The sequence below is a fragment of the Gossypium hirsutum genome, chromosome D02, assembly GCF_007990345.1.
Source record: "Gossypium hirsutum isolate 1008001.06 chromosome D02, Gossypium_hirsutum_v2.1, whole genome shotgun sequence".
Taxonomy (NCBI): domain Eukaryota; kingdom Viridiplantae; phylum Streptophyta; class Magnoliopsida; order Malvales; family Malvaceae; genus Gossypium; species Gossypium hirsutum.
This window is the reverse complement of record NC_053438.1, coordinates 25,566,149-25,583,683: the sequence shown is the minus strand read 5'-3', so window position 1 is coordinate 25,583,683 and position 17,535 is coordinate 25,566,149. Positions and strand designations below refer to the sequence as shown.

The following is a 17,535-nucleotide window of genomic DNA, read 5'->3' as shown; positions in this document are numbered from 1 at the left end:
TGCATATATTTTTATTTTCAATAATTTAGTGTCTTAATTTTTCAAATTTTAAAGTTGAGGTCCAATTTTTTATACAATTAAAAATTTTCATTAAATTTATCAATGTATAATTTTGAAATAAAAAAGTACTTACTCGATAATCATATAATTAAGAAAAACCAAACTTTTAAGTTTAACAAAAATAATTTTAATTATATTAAATTTAGAACTAAATTTCTAGAAATAAAAATATAATAACTAAATTTCGAATTTATAAAGAATGCGGGTACTTATGGTACAGCATTTATTACACCCTAATTTTTGTTCTTGAAAAAGTCCCTTCTTTTCCTTCCATAACCATCTGCCTCCCACCGTCGTCCCTCTCTTCTCTCTCTCGTCTCTGCGAATCAGTTTTCTTGTCTTTTTCTTCTCTTCTATCTCAGTTCTCACCCACTGCCGTGTCCGCTGGTTTTTGCCGGATCTGACCCGTATCCAGTGTGTATCGTGTTGACACGGCTACTGCACCACAAGTTGCCGAGTCCGGATAACGAAGGCTGCGACAAACAGAAGTAACTTTTTTTTCTTTATTTAACGCAATTACAGGGTTTTTGAAAATTAAAATGGAGGTAGAGAATGCAGAAAAAGTAAATCTGGAACAGAAAAAGAAGCATAAAGGGAAACACGATAAGCCAAAGCCATGGGACGAAGACCCAAACATAGACCGTTGGAAGATTGAAAAGTTTGACCCTTCTTGGAACCCCGATGGGTTACTGGAAGTCAGCTCTTTTTCCACTATCTTCCCTCGTTACCGAGGTAATTAATTAATTTCCTCTACGTTTTTTTTCTAATTTGATTACATTTTAAAATTTTACTTATGTTTGGTATCTTTTCTGTCGTCTTGTTTTAAGAAAAATACTTGCAAGAAGCTTGGCCAAAGGTTAAATCTGCTTTGAAAGAATATGGTATTGCTGCTGAGCTCAACTTGGTAAGTTTCAAATTCTGTCGAGTGTTTTAATGGCTTAATTCAGTGGTCTTTTTGTATTCTAGATTTTGGGTTGGTTGAAGTTGAGCAGTTTGTTTTCCCCTCTAGATTGTAACAGTTTGTTTGGTCCTATTGATTCATTGTTTGGATGTTCTAAAATTGTGACTAGAAACAAAGCAGAGGGATATTACCAGTCATCATGTTTGCTTGAGTAGTCGAAAGAAAGGAAAGACATAATTTAGCTAATGTCTTCGACTGTTTTGTATCTATCAAAAGATATGCAAAAATTGAAATAAAAAGAAAAAGTGTAATTTTCATATATTAATATGATAATAATTTGTAAATTTGGCTTTTAAATGTTTAGAGCATACATTTTTCCCTCCATCTTGTCCCATTCAAGAAGTAGGATTACTATTTTCACTTCATTTTTTCCTTTTTTTTCATACGTAGTCTTCTGTCTTATGCCCCATTGATTATTCCTTATCTTAAGAAAGCTGTCAGAGCGTTGGATCAACTTCTGTCTTTGTCATAATTAGATATAATCCCATATTTATTAGATTGCCTTCTTCAAAGATTGAAGGATCATTTTGCTTAAAATACTTAGTAAACACTCTACTGCAAAAGTTTTCGTCCCCTTGTTCTCCAATCCTTTATATTGATTACTGGCACTCTACTATTATTGCTATAATATTCACATATGGTTCTTTATCATCTGATGCCTTTAATTGCTGATCAGGTTGAAGGGTCTATGACAGTTTCAACAACAAGAAAAACTAGGGATCCATATATTATCATTAAGGCCAGGGATCTCATCAAGCTTCTATCGAGAAGTGTTCCTGCCCCTCAGGTAGACTTGTCAACTATGCTTGCACTTTTTGTCAATCACAATAGTTAAATGTTTGTTTATTTCCCATGAGATTTTTTTGACCATTTTACTTGAAATAGCTTTTGATCAGTCCTTAAAACCATATGTATGGAGGTTGTTTGAATATAGTTCTTACTGTTTCTTTTAATTTTAGGCCATCAAAATACTTGATGATGAGATGCAGTGTGACATCATAAAAATTGGAAACTTGGTTCGCAATAAGGTATGTGTTTCAGAATTTCCTTTATTTATTTGATTAAAATTTTGCCCATTTTACTTTTGTGAATCTGGTATAATGGTCGCTATTGGTATACAAGCAGATGCTTGAGTAGGTAGCTGAAATCTGTGTCGAGCTTTGATTATTTCTTACACTTGTAGTTGAGCCTTGGTTGATCAATGGATCTTATATTGCTGGATCACTTGAACTTTAATTCTTTTAGCATACACTCTTTTAGCATTATGTACGGTCAACTATGATGCATTGCACCAGTAAGAAGATTTTGCGATAACATGATGCCCCATAAAACTCGGATTATAAAATCTGAGTGCCTTAATGTTTCTTCTTGAAGCTAATTATGGACAAATATCTAGTCTGTAGTTATACTATTTTAGTTTGACACGTTCTATATATTTTAATTAAACTTAATGTAAGATCTTTCTGTTTTGCATTTATCTTTTGATGTCTGTCTGGGCGATGCAAATTAGGGTTCTTTGTTTTATGTTGCCTTCCAATCTGGATCCTATGATCTGAAACTTTTTGTGATTTTTCTATTCATCTTTGTTTCACCTATTAATTAAGTACATATATATGCCTTCTGTCACTTGTGCAGTACATAGGATTGATTAGGTTATCTTCGATGCAGCTACTATGAATTGTTTGTAAGCAGCATACAGAAAGCTGAAACTGCTTATTATGTTCCTTAGGCTTTACTATCTATGCACGCTGAACCTCTATTTCTCATTCAGTCTATAGCTTGCTTATGAAGATGCTATAGCATGTTCAAAGTGGAACATTTATATCTGCTTATATGTTAGTGTTAAGTGTTAACTAGTCGTTTGTACAGCATGCTGAGAAGCCGAGTTAATTGAATGCTGAGAAGCCGAGTTAATTGAATTGCATCCTTTTTAGTTTTTATATTTAAGTTTGGACAGCTTTTGGTTTTTTTATTTTTTGTTTTTCTGTGTAACTTACTGAATTTATTTTTCATTTTGATAGATGGCAAGATATTACATTGTTGCATCTAAAATTTTTCACAAAGTTGTCTAAATATTTGTTTTTACAGGAGCGATTTGTTAAAAGAAGGCAGCGCCTTGTGGGGCCAAATTCTTCGACTTTGAAGGTGTGTATAATTGATGTCTTAACATGATTCTAAAATAATCCCCTTATAAGGCTATGTTGAGGCATGAGGAAATACTATTACTATAAAATAATCCCCTTCATTACTGGATGCAGGCACTTGAAATATTGACAAGCTGCTACATTCTTGTTCAGGTAATTGCTCACCCTTGTTCGTTTTTGGTTGTTGAATTTTAATTTTTTGCTCTATGTTGAAATGGAGAACCACAAACTGAAAATCTTTTGTCACTTTCCACATGATGGAATAGGGAAACACTGTTGCTGCTATGGGTTCATTTAAAGGTTTGAAACAAGTCAGGAGGATTGTGGAGGACTGCGTAGAAAATAAAATGCATCCAGTATACCATATCAAGGTGCCAAAAACTTGACTTTGCAATTTTGGTTTTACTAGCGTTGCTTTAATTTATGCCAGTAAGATGTGTTTTGATATTGTATGAATATTCAGTAGCAGTTCTTATCTCCTGTTTTTTCCCTGTCTTACCATGTCTTCCTTTTCCCTTCCTTTTCATCATCCAGATTCTCATGATGAAGAAAGAACTTGAGAAGGATCCAGCACTCAAAGATGAAAACTGGGATAGGTTTCTTCCAACATTCAAGAAGTAAAATATCTATTCTCTTCATTTGCATGTTTGAACTTATTTTCATGCTTTGTTCTGTTAGATATCCATTTAACCATCTAATAATGCTTCCAGGAAAAATGTTCAAACGAAGAAGGTTAAGAGTAAAGAGAAGAAACCATATACACCATTCCCTCCTCCTCAGCAACCTAGTAAGGTAAGATAGCTGATTGTCTCTTTGGGTTTTTTAGGGTAACATGATTTCTTTTTGTCTCCCTCATTAGACTAGAATGAGATGTTTCCTTTTTTATTTAGTAATGTTGTTTTCCTGCACAATGTTATCTGGTTTAAGGTTTTATTTTTAGCTTGTGTTTGTTTTAGATAGACAATTGTAGTTTTATTTAGTATAATCTTGTTTGGCTTAGCTGAACATATTTGCTCTAAGAGCTAGGGTGCAAAATCTTAATTTTTGAGCCAAATGATCTGGTGGCTGGTGAGACCTTTGCATTCTTTAACTTTAGAAGGGGTTTCCGTTATAGGCAAGTAGGGAGAATTCCAAAAGAAATTTGTAGGAACTTTGGGTTTGGATTAAATCTTATCTGTATCCTTTTTGGGATGATAAAATTTAGTAAAATTTATGCAGGCGTGCATAAGCTAGTGTACATAGGAACTGAAAAATTATTCTATCTGGGGGGTGAATTTTGGAGTCAATAATGAGGGGTTGGTTCTTTGCTTTTAGTATCCATTACATGTCTTAAGTTGTTTTTCCTGTGCTCTTCCATTCTAAAAAAAAAGGGAAATGTAAGCTAATGAATTGCCCCCCCCCCCAAAAAAAAAAGGGGAAGTAAGCTATTCTTTCTCTTGGGTGCATATAGATATTTGAAGCTTCCAACCCGGAGATTGTCTTTTTCCATTAAACTGAGATACTGAATAGTCACTGTATGTCTGCACTGTGAGTAAGCTATGTTACTCAAACTTGGGTGTGACTTGTGAGTGTCGAATGTTGGGTATGTGTATGATGTGGTTATGTTCAACTTTTTTTATAAGTTTTCCTTGTATTTGGAGGAGTATATCCTTATACCCAGGTCCCAATGTGTCTAATATGGGTCCTGGACATGGGTACTTGAAGAAAAATAAAGACCTGGAGCAGCATAAATCGTCATTGTTGTCATCATCATCATCATCCTTGTTGTTATTATTATTATTGTTGTTGTTGTTGTGGAATTTTATGGAAACTGAACTTACATTGGTACATGGTATTGTCCAGATTGATCAAGAACTGGAATCTGGAGAATACTTCTTGAGTGAGAAAAAGAAATTAGCGAAGACGTGGGAAGAGAAGCAAGAGAAGCAGGCACAGAAAGCAGCTGAAAACAAAAGAAAAAGAGAAGAAGCATTTGTTCCTCCCAAGGTTCTATTTTGAAACCTATAGTGGCTGACGCATAGAATCACAAAGTTCAACCATTTTTATCAAGTATTTATTTGTTTCAGCAGTAATATAATTTACCTGTTGCAGGAACCCGTGAAGCAAGATTCTAACAAGTCAGAGAACAAGGAGGAAGATGTTGCTGCCCTTGCTAAGTCCTTGAAGGTAATTTTATAAGATTTCTTCCTTTTCAAAGATACTTGTTACAATTGGGCATAGTTCTAAGCAGCCCCACCTTGGATTTTACTGCAGCAAAAGGCCAAGGAATTCGGAAAGCAAAAATCTTTGCAAACTATCAATGCTGAAGAATATATTTCAGCCCCTGCTGCCGAACAGCCTTCCAAAAAGAAAAAGAAATCCAAGCATACCTAGTATAGGTAAACTATAAATTTTGTTGTAGACAAGTTCATGGTATGACAAATTTTGCTAAATATGTGCTGGCTTTTGTCAATCCGTGGTGCGGATGTGCAATTGTTGAGAAAAAAAGGCTGATATTAGGCTGGTAAAAAAACCTTGATATATCATGTTGGAGCTTAAATATAGTTGATCACCCGACTATGTTTTTGGGATAATTGATCATATAACTTACATGATATCATAGTTTCAGAGTTTGAATCATGGAAACTGTTGTACATTTGGATTTTTAGTCAATGTTTTGGTGCCCATTGGAATGTCTTGACACTTTCTAGCTTGCACATTTTTTGAACATTTATATTCAAGTACAAGCTTATTTATTAGGTTTGCACACGAGGCATGTTGGAACTTGAATATAATAATTGATTATTTTCTTATCATGTAACCTTCTGAGAGGACAATGAATTTGAGATTAGACTAAAAAGTGTACAAGTTTATAGGTAATAGTATTTTCTGTCAAAGAACTTGACTTCTTATATGTGACAATCTCAATTGGCTTTAGAAACCGACATATTTAGAGCATCAATTCTTGTTTTATACATTTCATAAACATTATTATTGTCACACATCTTAATTCTTAGTTTGCTTTGAATGTCAAGCAATTAGAAAACGGAATTGCAGGTTAAATGGGTAAAAAATTTCAATTACTTTTTTGGTTCTAGATTTTGAGGTGTCAACATGATCTTGGCAAATCACTTGTTCAATTACTTCAAGTAATAGAGTTGAGAAGGCAACCCAATAACCTACTTGAATTGATCAAACTTGGAACTTGAAAAGGTTGGAGAGTTCGTACCATCGGTACAATGGATTGAACTTTCTTTTTTGGTTTTTCTTGTCAGATCATAAAGGTTCGCCCTACTTTATGTTATATATAATGATTAAAATTAACTAACTAGTCCTATTAGTTCTGTTCAAAATTAATGTATGGATCCATTATTATTTAATATGGGATCTATTTGATATGGAACCTGTAAAAAAGTGAGTGTATTTCAAATTTTAACTAATCATTGTAAAATATTGATGATCGTATTCCAAAAGTTAATTTCAAATGTTTGATATTTTGATCGTATATACATTATTTACTCAATATCAATGAATCTGATAATGGTATATCATTGAGAAAAAGTCAAGTTGATTTTTTCTTTTATAAAAAGAAGCTTTTGTTGTTGAGTCATTATTTTGGTTTACTTTTTCCTTTTGATACATCATTTTGGTTGATTTTAAGGTGTAAAATTATATATTATCAATTTATCAAATATAAATATATGAATATATCATATTTTTATATAAAAAGTTATTATATCAAGTTTAGGACAATTTAGAAGCTTTGGAATCATTTTAAAATTATATAACAACCACAACAAATCCAATATCAATCTGAATCGTAGTTCAAAATTAAGTTCATGCATGCTTTTAATGAATTTGCAAATCAACCCAGGCCTAGTGTTACAAGGCTAAGATTTTAATCTGGCAAACCGCATAGGTGGAAATTTTACTTCAAATTTACCTAAGTCAACTTAATTTTCGAAAATGTGAGAATTCTCAAAGAAATTCCCTAAGGCATCGAAACTTAGCAGAAGCAACACTCAAGCAACGAGTGAACAGAAAAAGGCACCACAAAAGATTGCACACCAAGTGTTTCAGTAAATGCTTTCAAAGTATTTAATAATTTTGAATGTGATGATTACAATTAACGGTAATCTACAACTAAGATTTATATCTATCTACAAGATGAGAGTCCTAAGGGATTTAAACACTATACAATCTTAACCCCCTAGGTTTACAATATTTACCTTGAAAACTCTAAATCACTAAAGTGTTTCACTAGGTAACCAATGCTTCAAGTAGATGAGTTTCCCTTCATGTTCCACAAATTGGGCTAGTCCAAGTGGGTTAACTAAGCCCAATTTAATTTGTTGACCTCGTTGGGCGATTTTGTGCACATTAGTCATGAGTTCTAATCCACATCCCATGACACTAGAGCCTAGCAATTAAATCCCCAGGGTTAAAGTTTTTATTATACCAATTTTAAAAGCTATCAAGTTATCTTTCTATTAGTGATTTAACAAGTGACCAAAAAAGAAAATTTTGAATAGTTGGGTGACCAGAAAAGAAATTTACTAATAGCTAGGTAGTGTAGTTTACCTAATTATAAATGATTAATTTGTATTGTAATTTATTATAGAGTGTAAAAATACCACAAAATTCTCTAAATAAAGCAAAATTTGGAAATTTAGCAATGTTTTCCTTGCGGAATGCCATTAAATGTAAATCCTTTTGCAATGTTTTCCTCCAAAATGCCACTAAATGTCTACATCCATTGCATTTCGGAAGAAAAATGCCACTAAAAGTCTTACATTTTATGACTTTAACAAAGGAAAAACATCAAAAGGTCTAGCCTTTAGCAGCATGTCTTCAGAAACACCACTAAATGTTTTATACCTATAGCGATGTTTTTAGTGAACACCACTATCTTTTGCAACTAGCATTTTTATGGTTTTTTTTCTATCTGTTGCTATCTTTGTAGTGACTTTAAACGCTACAAAAAGCTTAAAAAAAGGCAACTGAAGAGTTGTTTTGCTGTAGTGAACTTGGATGTTGAGGTCTAAATCTTGCAGCCTAGATTCTTTGCTTGGTTTTAACCCTTTGGGATTGGTTATGTCGTCTCCATGTTCTCTCTTTTATGAGTTTTTTTTAATGGAAAAAATGAAGAAAAAACTTACAAACAAAATATTAAGACTTTGTTTATCATTGAATTCTAAAAGTGCTTTTCAAACCAAACTTGTCAGTTTAGGTGGCGAAGTAGAAATTTGCCCCTAATTATGTTAACTGTAAAAGATAAATATGATTTATATATTTACATAAAAATTTAAAAATAATTTATATTAATCATTTAAAAGTGTTTAAATTTTATATTTCATATATTACAATATTAACAATGGGTTACCATAATGAACTAAAGGATTATAGTTTTTCCGTCTACTAAAATAGCACGTATCTTTGTCTACTCATAAAGCATGTTTCTTTTGGTTTTTCACTAGGGTTTTGGCTTGTTTGAGCTTAGGGATGATAAGGAATTGAAGCAGAAGAAGGATCGAATTCAAATTGTTTAACTCAAGAAGGAAAGATTTGATTGTGACTTAAAAGGAAGAAACCAAATAAATTTAGAAAATAACAAAAGTAATAAGAAAAATAAGAAAACTTTAAAAAAAATAAAGGATAAATATTCAAAATAATAACTAAATAGTGAAAATATAGATTAAAGTAAAGTGGAAGATGGAACGATGAACCGATGGATATGATGGATAGAAGGGTAAACGTTCAACTGAACCATTTGAGATAAAAATCCCATCAAACTCAATTAATGGCTCTAATAAACTCTCCAAGAAATAATCATTGGCAAATTGAAGGGTGAAGAATGAATTCTCATGACTCCTTGAAGAAAATCAAGAAGAAAACTACTTCTAAAATCACAAAAAAGAAATCTTGCACAAGAAACAAACTCCCAGAGTTGAAAATTTTATTAATGAAAACAAATTTATCTCCTTAATGAACAATGGAGAAGCCTTTATATAGGCTAGCTAAATAAATCTAAATAAAACTCTTAAGTATGCTAGAATTCTAATTAACCTAAACAAAAAGTAGTTTTAATCTAAACTTTCTTATTAACATAAAACTACTAAATAACTTAAAATACTTAATAATAATTAAAATTTCGGAATAATATATTAATAAGAGCTGGTAAATACAATATTGGGCTCATATATAATAAAACTTAAGCCTAAAACTCAAACCCAATATGATTTAAACTCGAATTAAAAGCCCGAAACTCGTAATTTTTGTCATAATCCCATCCAAAAATTCTGCTCACGAAGTCATCACTAAAACAATCATAACTTGAACTCCTGAACTTAAAAGCGAGTGATTCAAAGTGCGTTTCGAAGCTAAAAAATAGATCTTCGAATGCCATGAAGACATATTAACCAAGAAATTCCTGGATCCCATTCAAAAAGTTGTCGCAAGTTTGATGATTTCCCAAACTTGAGAATTGGCAGCTTCAGTGAAAGGAATTTAATAATTTTTACCCCATCCATGCATGTATCAAGGGAGATCGGTGGTTATGGAGAAAGAGTTAGCGAATCTGAATCTTGTGGATGAGGAGGAGGTGTTGATACAGTTTTAGGCGAATTCGGAAGCGGTAGAGGAGGACTATAGTTTATGTTTGGTGGGAAGAGTCTTGATGGATAGTGTGGTTCATTTCCCTTCTATGAGAAGGACTTTGGTTTATTTATGGCATTTTTTGGGAGGAGTTTCGATCACTGATATTGGGGAAAAAGAGGGTTATGTTCCAATTATATTATGAAGTTGATATAAAAAAGGTGATAGATGGCATGCCTTGGTCGTTTATGTAAAACCCCTAACCCATATCCGTCGCCAAAATAGGGTTACGGAGCATTACCGAAATTTACAGATCAAGTACAAATATTTCATAACATTTAATGTTTATACCAAAAAGAGTCACATTCAATCATATTATCCCTTAAATTAACCCTTAAGGCCCAAAATATACATTAGAAACAAGTCAGGACTAAATCGGGTACTCAGAATTTTTCGCAAAATTTCAAAATTTTCCTAAGGTGTAGGGGACACATGCCCGTGTGGTCAGGCCATATGGCTCACACGGCCAAGAGACATGCCCGTGTCTCAGGCTATGTGGGCATTCGAAATAGGGCACACGGTCATGTCTCAGCCCGTGTTAGTACCCATGTAACTTTCTAGCTTAGGTCACATGGCCAAGTCACACGCTCGTGTGCTAGGCCATGTGAACATGAAAATTTTCATTAAATAGGTGCAGGGGTAACACAGCCAAGCCACACGCCTGTGTGCCAGGCCGTGTGAAAATAGTTAATCATTCTATTTTGAATTTTAAAGATGCAGGGGACACACGGCCAAAACACACGCCCATGTGCTAGGCCGTGTGTCGTACATGGCTGAGACACATGCCTGTGTCTCTGTCTGTGTGGACAAAATAGGCCATTTTCAAGCCTCATTTCTCACCCAAATTCTGTCATCACTCTAACTCAACCAATTTGCATATCAACACTTCAAATCAATACATTCAATTCAAGCTTGGATCATGTTTTAATCATGTAATATTGTCACATTTATTCTTGTATCCAAACTTACCTATTTTATCAAATATTCATATGCATAATCTCTCCTCACTTCAACTTTAATCATTTTACCATACACATTAGCTAGATAAAGACACACACACACATATATATAAATACCAAAATATATCAATCACAAGCCATTTCAAATGGCTAGTTACAACCAAACATTTATGTACCAACATTGGCTAATTAACCTATACATGCCATTATAACCAAAATTAATTTACTATTTATACTGAATTGGGCCAATGGATAGTGTGAGTAATCTTCGCCAAGCTTCCAACCCAACGAGCTTCCGAATTACTATAAAACAAGGGAAAAATAAATCAAAGTAACCATGTAATACTTAGTAAGTTCGTATAACGGGAATTTAACTTACCATTTATTTACATTTAAGGTAAGTATTCAAGGCACACTCAAATTAAGTTGGTCAAATGCCATAAACACATATTCTCATCAAGCATGTTAGTCATGAGATTCATGTAACAAATTGTTTTCATAAATGTACATAGTCATCAAACAAGTTTCATACACATGAATCTTTCATCCCATTTTTCAACAGGTTAAATATTATCACTTTCATGTATTTCAGGAATATACGGGTAATAATTCATCTTATACTCATGTTATTTCAGATCAAGATTTTGCCTGTTAAATCATTTAAAATATCAACGGATACACAAGTAGTACACATGAAGTTTACGAATTTGTAATCCGTTAATTCATATTTGGGAATGCTTATTAGAGCACATAATCAGGAAGCTTTCTCTTGAGCCATATAACAGGAAACTCATATGAGCCATGTAACGGGAAGCTTATCCGGGCTGTATAACGGGAAGCTCATAAGAGCCATAATTAGGAAGCTCATGCGAGTAAATAACGGGTAGCTCCGAAGAGCCATTAATCGGGAAGCTCCGGATAGCCATTAATTAGGAAGCTCACAAAGAGCCTTTAATCGGGAAGCTCACGAAGAGCCATATATTGGGACGCTCATAAGATTTGTGGTGTGTCTACAACAAATGTAGAATCACAACCAATCGGGATGCTCCGAAGAGCTATTAACGAGAAGCTCGCAAGAATCATATAACGGGAAGCTCGAGAAGACCATAGATCGGGATACTCATGAGAGCTAATAACGGGACACTCTTTCAAGCTGTGGTGTGTCCATAACATATGCAGGACCACAACCAATACAAGAATCCTGTATCCATCGAATTTCATTTATTCAATCAAGACTTAATGTTTGTCGGGCATTGTCGGATATGCAATTAATTTCATATACATTGCAACAATACAATCACATACTTACAATTCAATTAACACATATGAATTCTCAATTTAGTTACACGAACTTACCTCGACAATTGTTCGTGTACGAAAAATCTACTAATCTGACACTTTTTCTTTTTCACGATCCGACTTCCTATTTGATCTAACTGGATATATACAAATGAATTTAACATTAATTTATATTCATTTCAATTCAACTGACATCTTTGGCAAAGATACCATTTTGCCCCTATACTTTTAATTAATTATGATTTCGTTCCTAGGCTCGAAAAATAAAATTCATGCAATTTAATCCTTATTCCAAGCCTAGCCGATTTTTACATATCACAATAGCAGCTCATGTATCTCATAAAATTTAGACTTTTTCCATTAATTTTACAAATTTTCAATTTAGTCCCTAAATCATAATTTCAACAAAATTCCCTTTACAAAAGTTGTTTATCTATCAACAACCTTTCATTTTCTACCATAAAACTTCATAATTCAACTATATTCATCCTTGGCAAAACCCTAATACCTTGATAACTTTACAAATTAATTCTTGAGATAGCTAGATTAAGCTATTACAATCTCAGAAATATAAAAATTACTAAAAACGAAATAAGAAAACATACCTAATTGAGCCAAATGAGTTTGCTCAAAACCCAAATTCCATGGCTAGGGTTTTCATGTTTTTGTTTTAGGAAAGATGATAATATGATGATATTTTATGTTATTTTATTATTTATTATCTTTTCATCTTTTTCTTTCCAATTTAGTCCTTTTTTATTTTATTTTTCATGGATGAATCATCATATTTATCTACTAACTCCTCTTAATGGTCTATTTGCCATATAAGGACCTCAAATTTTGAATTCCATAGCTATTTGATACTTATAGATACTAGAACTCAACTTTTTCATTTTATACAATTTGGTCCTATCTATTAAATTAAACATGTAATCAGTAAAATTTCTTTACGAATTTTTTTTACGATATCTCTATCATAATGCAGATCATGAAATAATATTAAAATAATTTTTCTTACGACCTCGAATTTGTGGTCCCGAAACTACTATTCTGATTTCACTAAAAATGGGTTGTTACAGTTTAATAGGCATATTAATATATTCCATCGAATGGGGCCAAAGGAAGATCCGTTGCAAGTACCACTAGTTTACACGAATTTCTGGGTGCAAATTTATAATCTCCTGATAGGAGTGATTTCAGAGGGTTTGGCACGTTAGTTTGGGAATTTCATCGGACAATTTGTTGATGACCAGGGTAATTAAGAGGGATATACGAATTTGAATTAAAATAGACATGAGAATTCCCTTGAAGCAAAAGAAGATCTTGTGATGCTTCATTAAGAGCACCACAGAGAAGGGAGGCTGTGGTGAGTGTAGGTGGCATTGGGAGGACTCTTCAAGCATTAAAAAGGCAAGTGGTATTTTGCTAGGTATGGATGTGGACGAGAGTGCGAATGCAAGGAGTTTTAGTGATATCCAAATTTCTAACACTTATTGGAATGGGTGGAATGCGGAAGGAGTTGTGACTGGTCAGGTAAATATGGGGCAAATAGATATGGGTTCTAATTTAGAAGACAACCCAATTGAATAGGTAGATGGGAAGAAGAAGCAATGAATGCAGAAAGGTAAATTACATGGTTCTGGCTCTATTGATGTGGTCTTTGGAAAGCAGGCAAGCCAGAGGCAATAGAAGCCCTAAGTTGGAACATTCGTGGGTTGGGGCATCCACGGGTGGTTAATCATCTCAAGAAGAAGTTGAAACATGTACAACCCTAGATTTTGTTTCTAATAGAGACAAAGTTGAGTGCAATGAGAATAGAGCAAGTCCAAAGGAAATATGGATATGTTAATAGTATAGACGTAGGAGCGTATGGGTCGAGAGAGGGATTGCCGCTAGGATGGAGAAGTGATTGTGTGGTTCATTTGAGGAGTTTTTCTTCTAGTCACATTAATGTAGAGATACATGAGGGGAATGGATTGTCATTTTAGAGGTTAATGGGCTTCTATAGGTCACCTAAAGAACATAGAAGAGGGGATTCATGGGATCGGTTGAGGAGATTAGAGAGAGATCAAAGTATATCGTGGTTGGTAATGGGTGATTTTAATGAAATTATGTTTTCTTTTGAAAAAAAAGGAGGTAGGTTACGAAGTGAAAGAAACATGGCAAAGTTTCGGGAAATGTTGAAGGAATGTGAGCTTAGTGATTTGGGATTCTCGGGGTAATGGTTCATGTATGAGAAAGGGAGATTGCTAGAAAATAACGTTAGAGAAATACTTAATAGGGAGTGGCTAATTCAGCTTAGTGGGAGTTATTTTCGAGATATTCTATGAAGTATCTACCACATGTCTTTTCCGATCACTGCCCAATTCTAATTGACTTGAGGGATAACAGGAGAGATAAATCGGCCCGAGATAAGGGGTGATTTAGATTAAATAAAAATTGGACAATTGAGGAGATTTTTAAACAACAAGTGAAGAACTTTTAGGAGGAGAACTCTAGTAAAATTCCTATGAAGTTAGAAAAGCTGGGGGCAGTTTTGAAGAATGAAATGGGATAGATCTATGTTGATAGAAGGTAGATGTTAACCTCGTTGAATATATATTTGTCAATTTTAAATTTGGCTGAACCAACAGAAAAAAACTTAGCAGAATTGGAAGAGGTTAAGTTGGCACTGAACATAGAAGCCGATAAAGAAGTGTTGTTTTGGGAGCAACGAGCAAGGGCGAATTTTCCCCATTTTGGTGACAGGAATATGTCCTATTTCCACAATTTTTCAAGTTAGTAGAAGAATAAAAACATGGTAAAGTGGTTGAGAAGTCCGAATGAGGAATAAGTGGAAAGGGGGAAAGATATAGCAAAGGTAGCGAACAACTATTTTAAGGATTGTAACGCCCTTAACCCATATCTGTCGCTGGAACAAGGTTACTGAACATTGCCAAAATTTACAGATCAAGTAAATAAACATTTCAAATCACATAACATTCATACCAGAATTCTATCATAATGTCCCTTTATGGGCCCTTGAGGCCCAAACATACATTAGAAACAAGTTGAGACTAAACGGGGTACTGAGAAAATTTTTCGCAAAATCTCAATTTTTTTCAATGGTGTAGGGGACACACGCTAGTGTGGTTAGGTTGTGTAGGCATTCGAAATAGGGCAAACAGCCGTGTCACAGCCCGTGTCCATACCTGTGTAACTCTCTAACTTTGGTCACACGGCTAAGTTACATGCCTGTGTGAACATAAAAATTTGCATTAAATAAGTGCGGGGGTCACACGGCTAAACCACACGCCCGTGTGCCAGGCTGTATGATAAATTATGAGCATTTTGTTTTGAGATTTTAAAGATGTAGGGGACACACAGCCAAAACACACGTCCATGTGCTAAGCCGTGTGTCTCACATGGCTAAGACACACGCCCGTGTGGATGAAATAAGGCCATTTCTAAGCCATATTTCTCACCAAAATTTTCCTTCCACATACATAAGCAATTAAACATATTCTCAAGTCAATACAAGACATTCAAATCCATTCAAAATCAAGTCTTATACATGATATAATACGTCTTATAACCAAGTATACAAACTTACCTAACTTACCAAATTCGCATATATGCATATTTTACCAAATATGCTAACTCAATTTAATCATTAATATACCAATATGATTCTATCAATCAACCATTTCAAACACATATCAAACATAATATAGCCTCTTATATTCACATTAAAAACATGTCCATCACAAGCCATTCCAATGGCTAGTTACAACCAAAACATTTATATGCCAACATTGGCCAAGTTAACCTATACATGCCATTATACAAAAGTTGATTTACTAAATATACCGAGATAAGCTGATGGATAGTGTGATGATATCTCCGCCAAGCTTCCAACCCAACGAGCTTCCGAATTACTATAGAACAGAGGAAAATAAAATAGAGTAAACATATTGTGCTTAGTAAGTTCGTATAACGGGAAATTAACTTACCATTCATTTACATTGAAAGTAAGCATGCAAAATTCATCCAAAGAAATTTGGCAATTTGCCTAAACACATATAACCTCAAGAAACATGTTAGTCATGTACTTCATGTGAATATAAAGAAACAAGGATGAGCTCATCATGTAACAATTTTATATACATATGTTTTCCACATCATATATTCATATAACATATACATTTCCATAATCATTCATCTCAAGTTCAAATTATACCATGTCGGAACTTTGCCCGTTGAATTTATTTAAAATATCGAAGGATACACAAGTATTACATGTAACAATCCGACTTTTGACCCTAATCGAAATAGTAGTTTCGGGACCACAAATTCGAGTTTAAAAAATATTTTAATATTATTTTCTATGTTAATTATGTGTGAATTTACATGTGTAAAAGTTTCGTGAATTTATTTTATTGTTTGTGTGCTTAATTTGAGAAAAGGGCTTAATCACGTAAAATGAAAATTTAATGGTTAAATATGAAAGTGCCTAATTGTTGTTGTCTTTATAATTTAGAGGTTTTATGATGCAATTAGCTAATATGTAAGTTAGTGGGTGGCAAAGGACTAATGTCACCTTATTATATATGTTTTATATATATTAGTAAAGGTTAATTAAGTAAAATAATAAGGTTAATATATGTTATAATATATCAAATTAAAAGCCATTGTCATTTTTTTTCATCAACACTGAAACTTAGAAAATAAAAAGGGTTTAAGAGCTTTGAAATATTCGGTCATCATCTAGCTTAATTCAAGGTATGTTTTACTTTGATTTTTGATAATTTTTACGTTTTTAAGATCGTTGCTTCGAGTACTACAGGACCCATGCTTGAATTTTTTATTTTGATGAATATTTTAAGTTATGCCATTGATGAATATTTGTGTTTTGTGATGTTTGATGATGAATACTGAAAGATATGTTTTAGATTAATATGTTTTGTACTGGAATTTTTGATGAAATTGAGTAATTAGGGCTAAATTGCAAAAATAATATTTTTAGAGACTAAAATGTGAAATAAATAAAATGTGTGGATTTAGATGGTCTATAGGAAAATTTGGCCTAGCTATGGTATATGCAAATTTTGTGTATTTTGTGTTCTATGCAATAGGGACTAAATTGAAAAAAATGTGAAATGTCAGGGGCAAAATGGTAATTTACCCATTTATGTGTTTTTGGATTAAATTGAATTAATGTGTGATTAAATTAGTTAAATTTGAATTTATTTAGTCAATAACGGAAGAAAAATGAATTAGATCAAGGGAAGTCGAAAGTAGTCGAACAGTCGATTATACAGTCCGCCGACATTGAGGTAAGTCTATAAGCATATAAATGTCGTTAAATTTGATAATATATAAATGTTACATGATGAATGGAATTTTTGTGAATAAAATTGTGTATGGCCGAATGTGTATTGAGCAAAGGAACTATGTTTCGAGTTCGATTCGATTGAAATTCAACGTTCGAAAGTCCCGT

At 33.3% G+C, this 17,535-nt stretch overlaps 1 protein-coding gene across 1 annotated transcript; it reads left to right on the top strand.

The window, feature by feature from the left end:
- The first annotated feature begins 263 nt into the window (after positions 1-263).
- Positions 264-5,831, top strand: LOC107910627 (KRR1 small subunit processome component homolog). The gene is made up of 12 exons (XM_016838534.2): positions 264-792; positions 888-964; positions 1,698-1,808; positions 1,981-2,049; positions 3,110-3,166; positions 3,280-3,318; positions 3,432-3,536; positions 3,700-3,782; positions 3,876-3,957; positions 5,008-5,151; positions 5,257-5,331; positions 5,419-5,831. Exons 1-12 carry the CDS (start codon positions 600-602, stop codon positions 5,536-5,538), a joined length of 1,155 nt encoding a protein of 384 aa, XP_016694023.1. The 5' UTR covers positions 264-599; the 3' UTR covers positions 5,539-5,831.
- Positions 5,832-17,535: the final 11,704 nt, after the last annotated feature.

Coding starts and splice junctions, on each gene's coding strand:
- LOC107910627 (XM_016838534.2), top strand. CDS start 600: ATGGAGGTAGAGAATGCAGAAAAAGTAAATCTGGAACAGAAAAAGAAG. Junction 1,809..1,980: donor GAAGTGTTCCTGCCCCTCAG/GTAGACTTGTCA, acceptor TTTTAATTTTAG/GCCATCAAAATACTTGATGA. Junction 3,167..3,279: donor CAAATTCTTCGACTTTGAAG/GTGTGTATAATT, acceptor TACTGGATGCAG/GCACTTGAAATATTGACAAG.